Raw genomic sequence first — 17,904 nt, 5'->3', positions numbered from 1 at the left:
TATTTAAAATGTAAATTTTTATTTAATGTTTCACAATCCCAGCCTGCTTGTCTTCTCTAAAGCTCACGCGTTTGGTCTTTAATTAAAATGACTGTTAAGTAACAAGATATTCAATATTTCTCACACAATTCCACAAATGAAGCTATGAAATCATTATTTTTAAAATTTTGCCTGGCACATGCTTATGAATATATCATCAAATTAAATTTCATCCAGTTTTTGATTAATAAAAAAGAACTTCGTACAGTATTTGCCAAAAGCCAAGATTACTTTTGCTGTAAGGTAAGAGGAAGCCTTGAGAGACTTTCTCAGGATATCTAGTTCCTAATCAAGGAGTCAGAATTCTCCTTTTCCTCTAACATTTTAAATGCAGTCACTTCTTAATCTCAAAATGGTCCACTGTGTGGTGTGAGAATACAGAAAGCATTTCGAAAACATACATTTAGCCTTAAGACATTTTTCTAAAGTTCACTTTTTGCACAGTTGTATAAATAAATGTACGGCTTTTAATCAAAGTATACTAATGAACTTTGCTTTGGGCTCCCTTAAGGGTTTCAATGAACACAAATATGGAACCTTGCTTTCTATGTTAGCCAAAGGCAGTGGTTTAAAATTATTCAGTAAAGAGGTTATGTTCTACAGGGAATTTTATTGCCCTTTTCTATTACAATCAGGTCAATTTTTGAAAGCATGAAAGCCTAGATAGCTTCTCTGCCTCTTTCCCCAGGCCTTTGGTTGTTACACACTTCGTTTTTTTAATGTTTGATTTTCTTTTTTCTTTCCTTTCATCCTCTGAACGATTAATCTGTCTTCATGAGTGTCTGTAACCTGTCCACACTTTCCTTTCATTAGACTAGGGAAAAAAATGAAATATGTTTGGAAGAAGATACTGAGATCTGTGAGTATTTTGATTAGGTGAAGTATGAATGGATGAGGAACACTGGATTCTGGGTTTTTGAAATTGTAGAGAAGGTTCTGGCATAAAGTAAACACTTCCTCTTGTTTCTGGGCTTGCAAAATCATAATGATGTGTCTCTGTTACATCAAACCATCTTGTGAACTTGAGTACTGATGCTTGGTGAAGGGAGTAGGTCAAACAGAAGTCAACCAAGCATCCATAAATCAGAGTTTCAGAAGTCAGTAGAAATAAGATATTAGAAGACATATACATAGAAAAGTGTACATGCAATATAAAGATATTTATCAATTATTGTTGAATATTTTAAAGACCATTCAAAATTTTATTAGTTGATTTGATATATTGGATTGAATATACTGTTTCTAATTATAGTGACTACAATCAGAAATATTAAGATCATTATCACATATTTTGCTTTACATGGATAAGAGCATTGAATCTAAAATATTTTATGCAATGTCTGATGTTTTTTCCATTTCTGCAAATTGATCATTTATTCCAAATCAACAATTTTTAAGTTTTCCAGGAAAAAAAAACAATGTATACTTCAGAGTTTGCAAAATAAAAATTTCAGGTAGAAGTAAAAATTTCTATGTTGGATCATTTAGCTAATTTAACAGAATTTTTACTAAATTAACCCCCATTTGGAATAAAAATAATAATATCCTCAGGTAATTTCTATGTAATTATGTCTACTTAGGGAAATCTATGCATCTGTGCAAACTTAGTAAAGATGTAGAGAAATACACACAAGGTATTGGCATGAATTTAGGAAGGGGTAGAAATAGAAATGGGGAGAAATTGATACCTTTTTCTTCACATCCCTCTGCATTGTTTCTTTGACTATGGTAAATACTTTTTATGTTTTGAGTTTTAAGAGAAGTTTAATGAGAGGATATTTCAAGTAAAATTAAATTTGTCTAATGCAATATTCTTTTATTTGATATTTTTATGTCAATGTATTCTCTCCCAATAATTCCAGTTTGGCCCTAGCAAAGCTTTCTTACTGTTTCCTTTTATTTGGAGGACTATGATGATTAGAGACAAAAATGCAAAGAAATTCAAGAACCTTTGCCATACAGTGTATGAACTGTCCTTGTGATAGTGTTATATAGATCATAACAGCTGGAAGAACTGTTATGATCTATAATTCCAGAGAGATCATTGTGTTATTATGGAGAAATGTTGTGCCCAGAAAGTATACGAATTCACTATCTATTCTAATCATGGAGGAAACTATTTGTTTGGTCTATCAGGAAAATTTAACTGGCTTCAGATGAGAAGAGTGTTCATTCTACAAATCTCCAAGTACTTGTCTACATGATATAACCAGATTGACTGAATTACCACTTTTGAATCAATGGATTTGTAGGAAGGATATACTGCTTCCACTTATTCAGTTTTTATCTCCATCAGATCTAATTAGTTTAGATGTTAGATCAAAAGAGTAGCCTTGGAGGACTCTAATTTTATAGCAACTGCTGCTCTGAGGAAAAGAAAATTTACACCTCCAACAAGAGAATTGTTTATCCAGCACTAGAATCAAAGATTCACTGTCACAATGTGGATATTTCTAACAATCAATAATCATGCTTCTCCTGTGGTCACACAGTAGTGAGAGTTCCCACAGTGCCCAACAAATGATACAGGGGGAGGACATAGCAAAACATGCTATTTATAAACTTTACCTTTGTTGCATTTTGATCAAGACCTCCAATTGAAGGAAAAGTACATCAAGTTATATCAAAATACACTCTACACTTTATCTTGCAAAAATGTCTGGTTTTTAACACACTAGTTTATTCTAATGTAATTATACCTGTCTAATTTTAATTTAGTCAAATTAGGGGGAGGATGTGAGAATAAATATTATATAGTATAATCAGAACTCTGTGGTAGGAGACAACAGCTACAGAAACCCTGACTCTCTGGTCCCCTGTGTTTGCACTGTTTCCTTTTCTGGGTACATTCTCCAAGCCTCTCTCTCATTATTCATTCCATTCTACCCAGAGTAATACATGCTGCTAAATTGGTCTATTTTTTGTTCCAGTGAAATAATTCTTTCACCTAGAGACTTATAGAAAATAACATAATTAACACTGCTTACAGTCATATATCTATTGCCAATATATTTTCTCTATTTGCTACAGAATTTTTTTCCAGTTTTATTTAAGAAAAAAATGTATTATACCATTATATACAATTGTCTACAGTTTTATGCTTCATATAAATATTATTGTTTATATTCTTCAACTCTCTTTTCTTAACTTTCTGTTTGAAATTCATTCCTATTGATATTTTATACTAGCTCATTCATTTCACTAGCAATATATTATGCAAATATAATACATACATCTATCCATTCTTCTATTCATATATATTTGTATTTTATTAGTAGTACTACCAGGACAATGCATATTTTACTTGTGTCTCCTTGTGAATAGGTATTAACTAGAGTGTAAGCCTAGAAATGGACTTAGAGTTGAAGATATAAGAGTCTTTACATGTATTGGATTTAGCCAAATTACATTCTGATGTGAAAAATTAATTTATACACCCACCAAGAGGATATGTTAGTTCATTTTCCTAACATAATTACCATTAGTTTTATCAAATTATTTATTTATCCTAATTAAATGGCTTTGACTATTGCTTAGTAATTTATCTTATATGTTTTTATCTATCTATCTATCTATCTATCTATCTATCTATCTATCTATCTATCTATCTATCTATTTATTCATTCATTCATTTGCAGTACCAAGGGCTTTTCACGCTAGGTAAACACACTTCTACTGAGCCACATCCTCAGTCCACTTACATTTAAAGGTTCAGTACAGACACTGCCTCCTTCAGGAAGTCTTTGCAGATAGCTAGTGACTCATCTCTATTCTTCCTATGTGTTGAAATGTGGTTCCATTTAGCACTTTGACTACTGCATTAGAATGTCCTATTGACATGTCTTTCACTCTTAACCTCTTAATGAATGGCATTATGTATTTTTACTTATTCTATCACCAGTACCTTGACAAATACTTATTGCATTATTAGAATGATGAGAAAGGAAATTAGCATCACGTGGGAAAGGATTTTCTTTTAGATATAAAATCGCTGGGATGTAAATGAACATAGAACAGTCAATTCAAATACAGTATGATCCTCTACTTTAAGTTTTTTTTTTTTTCTATCTTGGAAACATGTCCATGTATGCATTTTGATTTAGGAAAAGAGAGATGATCCATGGAAAATGTGCATGTGGATTAACTACCTTTTCTAGTGTGGTGAGTTTTATCAACTATTTATTTTGGTAAAATGAACTGGAAAATACTTTGAAACATAACCACACGCTTTGTAGTTTTCAATGATAAAAGGAATATTTATTTTTTCTCTGTTCTTACTCAAGTTCACAGGTATCCAGTGATCATAAGAGGTGTCATAAACATACTGAAAAGAAGATCTAGTACTGAGTGCAGACTTCCAGTGGCATCCCCAGAAGAGGCACTTAAGCAAGTTGTGTTCTGTTTCTTAGTGAACCACAGAACTAGAGTGTCTAAGATAGCTTACTAATTAGGATTGATCGTTCCATTTTTTCTTGTACATGAGCATTTCCTCTTTTACCACTATAAATAGCTAACTAAACACAAATAGTTCTTTAAAAATCATGTAGAAAAAAGCAAAATCTTTATAAATATATTACAAATAAAGAAGACACAATATTGTAAATTGAGCCACAAGTGTCTTCAATTTTATGATGAAAGCACACCTGATTAGGATGTAATGAAACATAATGTTTGAATTGAATCTTAACCTTAAAAGAATAGTAATTGTAGAGCTTAGAAAGATGTTTTATCATATATTATATTCATATTATAAGAGCAAACTGAGCAAAGTCAAACTAACTATACCTAAAATTATAGCTAATCTGCAGGATAATGTGGTTTGGAATGCATAACAATGATCTAACAGACAGAACACAGATTGAATTTCCCCTAAACTCTTACCCAAGAATAAGTTTTTAGACAAGCTCTTTCTCCTATATAGACCTATAAAATGAATAGTCATGAAAGTAGGGACCTAGGACCTAATGATCCCTAGAGGTCTTTTTCTTAAATTTAAGAAAGTCTTTTTGTAAAGCAATCTTATAGGACACACATGAAAAATTTTATTAAGAAATTCATTTAGTCCAAATGTCAAATAGAGTTTTACATCAAGGAATAAGAAACTACTTGGCCCATAGATCATGTGTAAATATGTCATTATGCAAAAAGCTGAATATACAATGTAGGTTAGAATTATGCAATGGTGATTATTTTGCTCTTGCTCTTGTTGTTTTGTACATGATGAAAAGCTCTTTAGAAACAATTTCTAGTTAACTCACACTCTTGCAGAGCAGATAGGAAAGCACAGGAAAATGAGGTGCAATGAATTACAAGTTTTTCCAGAGGAAAACCAGTGGCAATGACAAGACAGGAATTGATCTTGATGTCTGTCTTTTCTCTGCTGCTCTATTAATTTTTACGAGCATTTTATAATAATTTTTATTTATTGAGAGTTGTTTTGACAAAAAAATCAAAGAGTTGATGGGGTGGTCCATGTTTTGATGTTGCTAGGTGCAATTTTTTTATTTAAATCAGTTTTTTAGGAATCATATCAATATGTGTCATCTAACACACTAGTTTTACTTCATCATTTAAATAGCAGCATAAGGCTGCTGCTAGCCAGTATCATTTTTCAACTCTTATCTGACTAATAATGACCTTTCTGGCACACTGTTGTAACCTGTACCACCAGCTGTATTTTTCCATTCAACAAGAATCTGGCTAGGGATTCAAAGATTTATTACAATGGAATAGATTATATGGAAATATAAATAGGCTTAGTGGTCTTGGGACTTCATGAAGAAAAAAAAAATGCTACCTCATATAAATAATGTGCTATGAACACAAAGTTATTCACAAAGGTATTCCATAGTAGACACAATAAAATTTATAAGTTTTTTTCAATGTTATATAAAAAAAAGAAATTGTCCTTGTGAGATGGCCTGTATCACAGCATGCTAACAAACATCACCTTCCCGTTTTTGCCAAGAAAGATTTAGTTGGGACAGGTTTCATAGAAGAAGTGTATTGACAGTCAGCCCATATGGATAGATGAAGTGCCAAATTATTTTGGAAAGCAGAATAATGCCCAAGTATTAAATAAATATAATTTATATCCAAGCCTTTGTGGCATCAAACTCTGAATTCACTTACTACTGCCATAATCAGATTGTCAGCACTAGGAATGTCCAGATTAGTTCAGAGTTCTGACCTGAATCTTTATGGTGACCAATTTTGAAAGTAATTTATGTACATATTCAAGCAAACATTTACCTGCACAAGTTTGATTGGATTCATCCTCATTGCTCCCACAATCATTAGCTCCATCACAAAGCCACCTCTTGGGGATACAGCGATTATTCTGGCATTTAAATTGATCATCAGGACAGGTGTGATTGACTGGGAGAGAGGAAAAGCAAGTTTAATTATTTAAAATTGGATAAAGTTATAAATATCTAGAATTATAGTTACAAAAATGTTACAACAATTATAATATTAATAAAAAATAAATGCCATAGCTCCTGTCAATCTTTGTCTCAAATTCTACAGAAAATAACAATATTCTATGCATTGTTAAAATATAATATTTTTGAAAAAGTCATCATGTAACTAGTTCACAAATAAAAGGAAATGTATTCCTTTCTCCTGTTTCCACTACAACCAACTATATCATTAAGCCTGTTGACCCATCCCTCATCAGAACTGATGACTCAATTCCAAAATATTTACCAAAAACATTTAAAATAACCATGAAGTTTTAATGTTAAACATAACAAATATGTCTCCAAATACTTTTCTTATACATAGTTAAAATATTGTTTCTTTAATCCACACATCCACTCAAACATTTCTTATATTATTAAATATACCCAATTTTATTCTGCTTTATCTAATATTTCTTGGGGCTGAAAAGAACATAAACAAATGAAAATATACATCACTTGTGACCTAGATTTGATGCTAAAAATGAGATTCTATATAATTTTAATAAAAATAGATCATCAAGATTTTTATCTCCTACTGCAAACAAATAAACATGTAACTACAGAAAATACTGAGGATGAGACCAATCCTCACATGGGAAGCTGTGCACAGCTAAAGATTAAACCACCAATATCTAAACACAACAGGGGGCCATCTTACTGTTAACCTTCTATCAGTACTTTTTTCAGGATTTAAAGAGGCATGCTCTTCAATATTTGTTTTGCAATTTCAACTTTCTTTTTGAAGTAATTTTCCTTATGCCCAATAGTTGTACCTCTGTATGATAAAATCAATTTGTATAATAGTTTCATTTAGAATTAAAAAATATTATCATTTTTTTCATGCTGTTGCACAGCAAATGTGTGCATTTCTAGTCAGTTATAGAGAAGACTTTTTCTTTAAAGTAGTATGCATGATAAAGTTATTTCAACTCCTTTTGGAAAGTTTTTTATTTGTGTAATGTAAAAGAATAAATAAATTAAAATGTAGAACATACTTAAATTCTCTGAGATTTGAGTATAATTAAAATTTTTCTTCCCACTACAAGGACTTTAGAGGAAATAGATGCCTATGAAAAATAAAAGTCATCCAATATTTTGAAGGCTCTACATTTTAAAATTTCAAGATTATGCATTTGCACCTTAGTGCAATTTTCAGCATAGGTTTGTAGTTGGTAGTTGAGACATTGAAGGATAGAGAGTAGAAGAATTTATAACAGAATTCAATGCTGGAGATTATGAGTATTTAAAATCTAAACTAATCCTCTGAAATGACCTATGTAGTATGGGAATATCATCCATGAAACTCCAGGAATAGAGTACTGATCAGCATGACTGTAATGGTCAGATAAGATGTCCTACTGTAAGGTGGTATCCAGAGACCTTTAGCCATTTCTTGCCTTATTCAATTAATTATTCATTCTTCCAGGTGCCAGGAGCTGAGTTGCCCATCCTATTCTGCTAAAATGTAATGTCTCCTCAGGAAGATATTAATCTATTATTAAACGCACCAAGTAAGCAAACATATACTTACAATATGGTTTTTTAACTACTATAATAAAGTAGTTAAATTATTAAAAAAACTGCTATAATAAAGCTATGTACAGGAAATGAATGCTGAACTCCAACTTGGATGTACTAAGATTGTTTTGGTGGTTAGAAAAGATTTCCCTCGGAAGGTAATGATGAGCAATGCTGGATTCCTTCTTTATGGAAAAGTGACTGCAGTGTCAGAAAGAAAAAAGAATGGATGTTTTTGGAGATCTACTTATTGTTAAATTTGATAAGAATCAAAAGGGTAAGCAGAGCATGAGACTAAAGGATAAAAATGTAAATACAAGACATGACAGGAAGTATATGGGAGTCAGTGGATTACAGAATTTATCCTCTTGGTAATACAGTGGTTGAAATACCAATTATAAATTTCATTTCATAAATAATATCCTGGAAGCATTGTGGAAAGTGAGTTTTATTTAAGAGAGAAAGAGTGGTAGGATTAAAACTACACTTGCTTTGTTAATCTAAAATGAAAACCTAATTTAGCCAATGAAAATTGAGAAGACATAAAGATAAAAAATAATTATTTAGGTGATAGAAGAGATAAGATTCATTAACAGAAGGAGTCCAGACTATAAGTGAAATGGAGGATGCCAGGAAAAGCTCTTGGCTTTGTATGGAAATAGAAATTGTTAACAATAAACAAAAATATATATACTAACAAGAATTTTAACACTACAGTAAACAGTGTCAACTCATTGTCCCTATACATATAAAAGATATGAGTTTCCCTGATACAAAAGAAATAATAGAACATAGATGGAAGCTGGGACTTTATAAAATAAAACATGAACATTATGATGAAATATTTGTGCTCTTCTCAGGCATTGGATTTGTGAGAATAGAGAGGAAGCATATATCTAGTAAGTATTCATTAAAACCATGAATAAACATTTTGAGACAGAATTGAGGCAATTAAATTAGTCATTAATCATACATCATTTGTGTAAAAGAATTAGGGAATAAATAGTCTTTATTTTCAGATGAAATGCTTTTCTCACTCCAAAACTTTTGACAACTGTTTCAATTTAGTATTTAAAACTTTATTTGTAGGCGACCACTTTATAAAACATATATTAGTGGAGTTGAAAATAAGAATTATACCGGCTCTGCAGGCGGCCCCCGGTGGCCCGGCGCAGCGAGAAGGGTCCCCACCTGGCCCGGCAGATGGCCTGCGCCCTCCAGGCTCTGTGAACGGCCCCACCCACCCGGCAAACGGCTCCCCCCCCCCCCAGACGATGTGAAGGGAATCTAACCAAGCCTTTATGAAATAGCGAACTGGGAACTAAAACCAGAGATTGTGTCAGACCAGAGACAAGCCAGTTCCACCCCTCCCTTCGGACACTCCAGCAAGGAGCCAGGGGCCCGCCATAGCAGAGAGGGGAAGTCACCAAAGTTCGGCCAAAGAGATTCCTTCCCAGCGGAATCTACTTTAGCAGGTGTGTGACTCCCACCCGCATCAGATACAAACAACCTGGAAACTTCAAAATCTCTCCGTGGGTGTGACCGTAAGGGCCAAAGGACTCTCGACCCCCAACTCCCCCTACTGCCAGTGATGTGGGCGTGACTGTAGGGGCGGAGGGAAGCAGAGAAGACTCCCCACCCCCAACTCCCCCAACCGCCAACTGAGAGGGTGTGACGATAGGGGTGGAGGGAAATAGAGGACACTCCACACCCCCAACTCCTCCTACCGCCAGCAGAGTGGTCGTGATTGTAGGGGCTGAGGGAAGCAGAGGGGATCCTCGACCCCCAACTCCCATTACCACCAGCGGCAACACCAATGGTCTTAGCCGCCAGATTCCGAAGGTGTGCCCACCAAAGGGGTCCGGAAAAATTAAACTATTGACTCCCAGACCACAGCTCCACAGCACTGGGGCTTAGATGAATGACAGAGAGAGTGCTCAGTCATTAGGGAAATAGAGCACTCGGAGGGGCTGAAAGTGTAACCAAATCCTTGGAGAACCGCCTCAGGTGAGTAGGTCCTGGCTGGCTGGCAGGAGGAAGGGGAGGAGGGGCCGTAGAAGTGAAACGGCTCTGGACCAACAGGATTGAGAGGCTCCCAGGAGCCGCCTTACAGGGATTGCTGTTGACACATTGAGGGCAAATCTCAGCCCGGAGGGCACAGCTTTGCCTACGGGAAGAGAAGAAAATGGATCTCTAAGACCTAATTTTATTTCTTATTTTATTTTATTTTTTCTCTCCCTTTTTCCCTCTTTCTCTCCCCTTCCAAGTTTTATTGTTCTTTCCATTCTCCTCTATGCTATCTAACTCCCCCTCCTTCTTTCTTTTCAAGAGCACCTTCCTTCCCCTTCCCCACAACTTTCATCCCAAGCATTACATCCTCCATTTCGTGTAACTGTCTAAATGCAAACAGGTTTATGTTTCGAGGCCGTCTATAGTGCTCCTAAATACCTAGCTACTACCAACACCCTGATCCAATCGACGGTTAGTATCCCCCTTCAGTAGAACAATCTTCTAAAGTAGCCAAGACATACTAACCCTTATACATTCATAGCACCTAACCTAAAGTCCTAAGAACAAAAAACAAATCACTATATGCATACAAAATCCGGAAGCCCTTTATAAATTGAATGAATCAGCTCTAAAGTACAATAAAGCCCAACATCTATAAGCATAATCTCCCACCACAAAGGAGAGACAACAGAGATAAACAAAGCCAAAACAAATGTATAGGAGAAAGCAGTTACAAAGCAGTCAAACAGAGCTGGAAAGTAACGTGAACAACATGAAAAAACAAGGGAAAAAAGGAGTACAGATAATGCAGGACAACTTAAATCTACAGGAGGACCTAGAAGCATCAGAAACATGGACAGGGAAAGAAATCAAGGCATACCTAACTCAGATGGAACGGAATTTTAGAGAAGACATGAGACAGCAAGTCCAAGAATTGAAAGTATATTTTGAAAACGAACTAAACAAACAAATTCAAACTGCAAAGAACGAGCTTTACCAGGAGATAGAGATCTTAAAAAAAAAAAAACAACAGTGATTTTAGAAATGCAAGAAACCATAAACCAGATTAAAAATGCTAACGAGAATATTACAAATAGACTAGATCAAGTAGAAGTCAGAACATCAGATAATGAAGACAAAGTTTATCAACTTGAAAAGAATATAGTCAACACTGAAAAGATGCTTAAATCTCACGAGCAATCTATCCAAGAGATATGGGATCTCATCAAAAAACCAAATTTGAGGGTCATTGGGATAGAAGAAGGCACAGAGGTTCAAACCAAAGGAATGGACAACCTATTGAATGAAATAATCCTAGAAAACTTCCCAGAGATGAAAGATGGAATGGATTGCCAAATCCTGGAAGCCTACAGGACCCCAAACATCCAAAACTGTAATAAGCCAACTCCAAGACATATAATTATGAAGATAGCCAACATACAGAACAAGGAGAGAATATTAAAAGCTATGAGGGAAAGGAGGCAGATTACATTCAGGGGTAAACCAATTAGGTTAAAGGCTGATTTTTCATCACAGACTTTGAAAGTGAGAAGATCCTGGAACAATGTATTTCAAACGCTGAAAAATAATGGATTCCAACCAAGAATACTGTATCCAGCAAAATTAAGCTTCAGATTTGACAATGAAATTAAAATCTTTCACGATAAACAAAAGCTAAAAGAATTCACAGCCAGAAAACCAGCACTGCAAAGCATTTTGGGCAAAATTCTAAAAGAAGAGGAATGGAAAAATAGTGCCCAAAACCAACAGCGGGAGGTATCTCAGTAAAGGGGGAGGAAAACAACCAAAAAGTAAAAACTAACCAAACTAAAATAAATAAATAAACATGACTGGAAGTACAAATCATATTTCAATTGTAACCTTAAATGTTAATGGACTAAACTCACCAATCAAGAGACACAGGCTGGTAACCTGGATCAAAAAAACAAATCCAACAATATGCTGCCTTCAGGAGACTCATATGATAGGAAAAGACATACACAGGCTGAAGGTGAAAGGTTGGAAAAAATCATACCACTCACATGGCCCTCAGAAGCAAGCAGGAGTGGCCATACTCATATCAAATAAAATCAACTTCAAACCTAAGTTAAACAAAAAGGATAAAGAAGGACACTATATCCTGTTAAAAGGAACTATCCACCAACAAGACATAACAATTATCAATTTATATGCACCAAATAATGGTGTAGCAACGTTCATAAAACAAACTCTCCTCAAGTTCAAGAGTCAAATTGACCACAACACAATAATTATGGGTGACTTCAACACACGGCTCTCGCCATTAGACAGATCCTCCAGACAAAAGCTGAATAAAGAAACTATAGAACTCAATGACACAATCAATAACCTAGACTTAACCGACATATAAAGAATATATCAACCATCATCAAGTGGATACACGTTCTTCTCAGCAGCACATGGATCTTATTCAAAGATAGATCATATATTATGCCATAGGGCAACTCTTAGTAAATATAAAGGAGTGGAGATAATACCATGCACTATATCTGATCATAATGGAAGGAAACTGGAAATCAATGAAAAAAGAAGGAAGGAAAAATCCTGCATCACATGGAAAATAAACAATATGTTACTGAATGATCAATGGGTTACAGAAGACATAAAGGAGGAAATCAAAAAATTCTTAGAGATAAACGACAATTCAGACACAACATAACGGAATCTATGGGACACAATGAAAGCAGTTTTAAGAGGGAAATTCATTTCCTGGAGTTCATTCCTCAAAAAAAGAAAAAACCAACAAATAAACGAACTCACACTTCATCTCAAAACCCTAGAAAAGGAAGAGCAAAACAACAGCAAATATAGCAGAAGACAAGAAATAATTAAAATCAGAGAGGAAATCAATGAAATTGAAACAAAAAAAAAACATTGAAAAAATTGATAAAACTAAAAGTTGGTTCTTTGAAAAAATAAATAAGATCGACAGACCCTTAGCCATGCTAACAAAGAGAAGAAGAGAGAAAACTCAAATCACTAACATAAGGGATGAAAAAGGCAATATCACAACAGACACTACAGAAATACAGAAGATAATTAGAAAGTATTTTGAAACCCTATATTCTAATAAAATAGAAGACAGTGAAGACATCGATAAATTTCTTAAGTCATATGAGCTGCCCAGATTGAGTCAGGAAGACACACACAATTTAAACAGACCAATAACAAAGGAAGAAATATAAGAAGCCATCAAAAGACTACCAACCAAGAAAATCCCTGGACCAGATGGGTATACAGCAGAGTTTTACAAAACCTTCAAAGAAGAATTAATACCAATACTTTTCAAGCTATTTCAAGAAATAGAAAATGAAGGAGCTCTTCCAAATTTATTCTATGAGGCCAACATCACCCTGATCCCGAAACCAGACAAAGACACTTCAAAGAAAGAAAACTACAGACCAATATCTCTAATGAACATAGACGCAAAAATTCTCAGTAAAATCCTGGCGAATCGAATACAAAAGCATATCAAAAAAATTGTGCACCATGATCAAGTAGGATTCATCCCTGGGATGCAAGGTTGGTTCAATATACGGAAATCAATAAATATTATTCACCACATCAATAGACTTAAAGATAAGAACCATATGATCATCTCGATAGATGCAGAAAAAGCATTCGACAAAGTACAGCATCCTTTTATGTTCAAAACACTAGAAAAACTGGGGATAACAGGAACTTACCTCAACATTGTAAAAGCTATATATGCTAAGCCTCAGGCTAGCATCATTCTAAATGGAGAAAAACTGAAGGCATTCCCGCTAAAATCTGGAACAAGACAGGGATGCCCTCTCTCACCACTTCTATTTAATTTAGTCCTTGAAATACTAGCCAGAGCAATTAGACAGACAAAAGAAATTAAAGGCATAAAAATAGGAAAAGAAGAACTTAAAATATCACTATTTGTGGAAGATATGATCCTATACCTAGAAGACCCAAAAAGGTCTACAAAGAAACTACTAGAACTAATAAATGAATTCAGCAAAGTGGCAGGATATAAAATCAACATGCATAAATCAAAGGCATTCCTGTATATCAGCAACAAAACTTCTGAAATGGAAATGAGGAAAACCACTCCATTCACAATATCCTCAAACAAATAAAATACTTGGGAATCAACCTAACAAAAGCGGTGAAAGATTTATACAATGAAAACTACAGAACCCTAAAGAGAGAGATAGAAGAAGATCTTAGAAGATGGAAAAATGTACCCTGTTCATGGATAGGCAGAACCAACATCATCAAAATGGCAATATTACCCAAAGTTCTCTACAGGTTCAACGCAATGCCAATCAAAATCCCAACGGCATTTCTGGTAGAAATAGATAAAGCTATCATGAAATTCATATGGAAAACCAAAAGACCCAGAATAGCAAAAGCAATTCTAAGCAGGAAGTGTGAATCGGGAGGTATAGCGATACCAGATTTCAAACTGTACTACAGAGCAATAGTAACAAAAACAGCATGGTACTGGTACCAAAACAGGCAGGTGGACCAATGGTACAGAATAGAGGACACAGAGACCAATCCACAAAATTACAACTTTCTTATATTTGATAAAGGCGCTAAAAGCATGCAATGGAGAAAAGATAGCATCTTCAACAAATGGTGCTGGGAAAACTGGAAATCCATATGCAACAAAACGAAGCTGAACCCCTTTCTCTCGCCATGCACAAAAGTTAATTCAAAATGGATCAAGGAGCTAGATATCAAATCAGAGACTCTGCACCTGATAGAAGAAAAAGTTAGCTCCGATCTACACATTGTGGGGTTGGGCTCCAAATTCCTTAATAGGACGCCCATAGCCCAAGAGTTAAATACAAGAATAAACAAATGGGACTTACTTAAACTAAAAAGTTTTTTCTCAGCAAGAGAAACAATAAGAGAGGTAAATAGGGAACCTACATCCTGGGAACAAATTTTTACTCCTCACACTTCAGATAGAGCCCTAATATCCAGAATATACAAAGAACTCAAAAAATTAAACAATAAGATAACAAACAACCCTATCAACAAATGGGCCAAGGACCTGAAGAGACACTTCTCAGAGGAGGACATACAATCAATCAATAAGTACATGAAAAAATGCTCACCATCTCTAGCAGTCAGAGAAATGCAAATCAAAACCACCTTAAGATACCATCTCACTCCAGTAAGATTGGCAGCCATTATGAAGTCAAGCAACAATAAGTGCTGGCGAGGATGTGGGGAAAAGGGTACACTTGTACATTGCTGGTGGAACTGCAAATTGGTGCGGCCAATAAGGAAAGCAGTATGGAGATTCCTAGGAAAGCTGGGAATGGAACCACCATTTGACCCAGCTATCGCCCTTCTCGGTCTATTCCCTGAGGACCTTAAAAGAGCATACTATAGGGATACTGCCACATCAATGATCATAGCAGCACAATTCACAATAGCTAGACTTTGGAATCAACCTAGATGCCCTTCAATAGATGAATGGATTAAAAAACTGTGGCATTTATACACAATGGAGTATTACGCAGCACTAAAAAATGACAAAATCATGGATTTTGCAGGGAAATGGATGGCATTAGAGCAGATTATGCTAAGTGAAGCTAGCCAATCCTTAAAAAACAAATGCCAAATGTCTTCTTTGATATAAAGAGAGCAACTAAGATCAGAACAGGGAAGAAGAGCATGAGGAAAAGATTAACATTAAACAGAGACGAGTGGGGGGAGAGAAAGGGAGAGAGAAGGGAAACTATGGAAATGGAAGGAGACCCTCATTGTTACACAAAATTACATATAAGAGTTTGTGAGGGGAAAGGGGAAAAAAACAAGGGAGAGAATTAAACAACAGCAGATGGGGTAGAGAGGGAAGATGAGAGGGAAGGGGAGGGGAGATAGTAGGGGATAGGAAAGGTAGCAGAATACAACAGTCATTAATATGGTATTATGTAAAAATGTGGATGTGTAACCGATGTGATTCTGCAACTTGTATTTGGGGTAAAAAATGGGAGTTCATAACCCACTTGAATCAAATGTATGGAAGATGATATGTCATGAGCTTTGTAATGTTTTGAACAACCAATAAAAAAAAAGAATTATAGACTTTGAAGTCATGATCCATGCTTTGAATTCAAGAGAAATTAGGGCCATATTTATATAATAAATTGGCAAATATTTTCAGACACCCTTATTCTTGGGATTGTGTCCCAAAGCACAAATGGCTGCATGATATAGATGGCCAGAACAATTTTGTACATTCTCATAAAGGATCTTTAAAACTTTTTTTTTTTCTTTCAGTGTTGGATACTGACCCCAGGGTCTCACACAATAAACTACATTTCCAGAACTTTTTAAATTTTTGTTTTGAGACAAGGTCTCACTAAGTTGCCTAGTCTGGCCTCCAATTTGTAATTCTCTTGATTAACATCCCAAGGAGCTATAATAACCTGTGTTGCACCATTGCATTCAGTTTAAGATATTATTTTTATATTTTTAGTTTAAAAAAAGACAATGGAATACTGACAATTAGCTCTTAGTTAAGTCATTTTAATCTGAAAAAGTGTCTGCAATTGAAAGAAAAATATTTTTAAAACAATGTATGTGGGTTAAATCAAAAGATCAAATACATAATTTTGTCCAACATATCTCTCTCTGTGTGTAAAATATTTTATTTATCTCAAAAACTATTCAGACTAATCAAATGTATTTTCAAAATGTTATTTCATTTACTTTTCAAAGTGTTTTCTTTCCACATATATGAGAAATTTACTAATCTATAACGGAAACATGAAACTCTTCCTAGCAAATGGTGAATAGTTAAATAGAAGCCAAAGGGCCAAAGGGTGGGTGGATAAGATCTTTCATTTATATTTGAGTGCCCCATATGTGTTTTCTACCATGTCCTAAACCAGTGAAGCTAGGTGATAACATGTTCCAAATTCATCTGTATTTCTTTGGATCTTCTTCAAGTTTCTTTTGCCAAGGAGCAGTGGAGTAGATCATGACCTTCTGTACGACTTACTCAGTCTTAAGGGTGTTTAAATTGATTTTCCATATTTTAAAGTCAAAGATCCAAAGAGGTCTTCTATAGCAACCCAAGATTGTAGTGTGGTAACACAAAAACCAGGGAAAAGGGGGAAGATTTTTGGAGCAACTAAAATGATAATATGAAATCTGGGGAAAAATGAGAGAAACAGTACTTTTAAAAGTATGCAAAAAAGGCATTCTGTAGTCTAACCTTTCTGCAAAAGGATGACTGGGAAATAAAACCAGTTCAATTTGCATCAAACATGTTTTCAGATTTTCACAAACTGATTTGACAATCTACACACATAAGACTCAGTTTTAATGTGGCTTTAAGATTATTTGATGGAGAACATACAGCAATTGACCGAGTCCTCATCACTTCCGTCTAAACAGTCGTCATCACCATCACATTTCCACCGAGCTTGGATACAATGTCTGTTTTGGCAGCGAAATTCTCCAGGTTTGCATATGTGGGGTAATGCTTCTCCTGAATTAACTAGAGTTAAAAAACAAAACAAAACAAAAAAAAAAAAACAAAAACACACATTTAAGACCTATGAATAATGTTAACTAGATTCAGTTGACTAAAATATGAATTTTGAGTATTTTTGCTTCGTTTTTACTCTACATGTAAATGAAGTCATACAGTATCTGCTTTTCTCTCTCGAACTTATTTCATTTCTTATAATGTCCTATAGGTTCGTCCAGGTTGTCATAAGTGATAGTATCTCCTTTTTTAAGACTGAATAATATTTCGTTGCATTCATGTGTTCATGTGCATACAAAAACACAATTTCTAAGTTAATTTATAGCTTAGGTTGGAGAGGAAATGGGG

At 34.7% G+C, this 17,904-nt stretch overlaps 1 protein-coding gene across 1 annotated transcript in view; it reads right to left on the bottom strand.

Annotated features, from left to right (window-relative positions):
* Positions 1-17,904, bottom strand: part of Lrp1b (LDL receptor related protein 1B) — a 1,514,976-nt gene that overhangs the window by 728,380 nt on the left and 768,692 nt on the right. Inside the window, exons 16-17 of the mRNA XM_071619306.1 lie at positions 17,425-17,565; positions 6,292-6,417 (exon numbers count right to left, since the gene is read on the bottom strand). Of these exons, the coding sequence (XP_071475407.1) occupies positions 6,292-6,417; positions 17,425-17,565 (267 nt within the window). The remainder of the gene's footprint in view (positions 1-6,291; positions 6,418-17,424; positions 17,566-17,904) is intronic.

This window comes from Marmota flaviventris, chromosome 11 (genome assembly GCF_047511675.1).
Source record: "Marmota flaviventris isolate mMarFla1 chromosome 11, mMarFla1.hap1, whole genome shotgun sequence".
Taxonomy (NCBI): Eukaryota; Metazoa; Chordata; class Mammalia; order Rodentia; family Sciuridae; genus Marmota; species Marmota flaviventris.
Note: the sequence above shows the minus strand (reverse complement) of the source record. Positions and strands in the feature narration are given on the sequence as shown.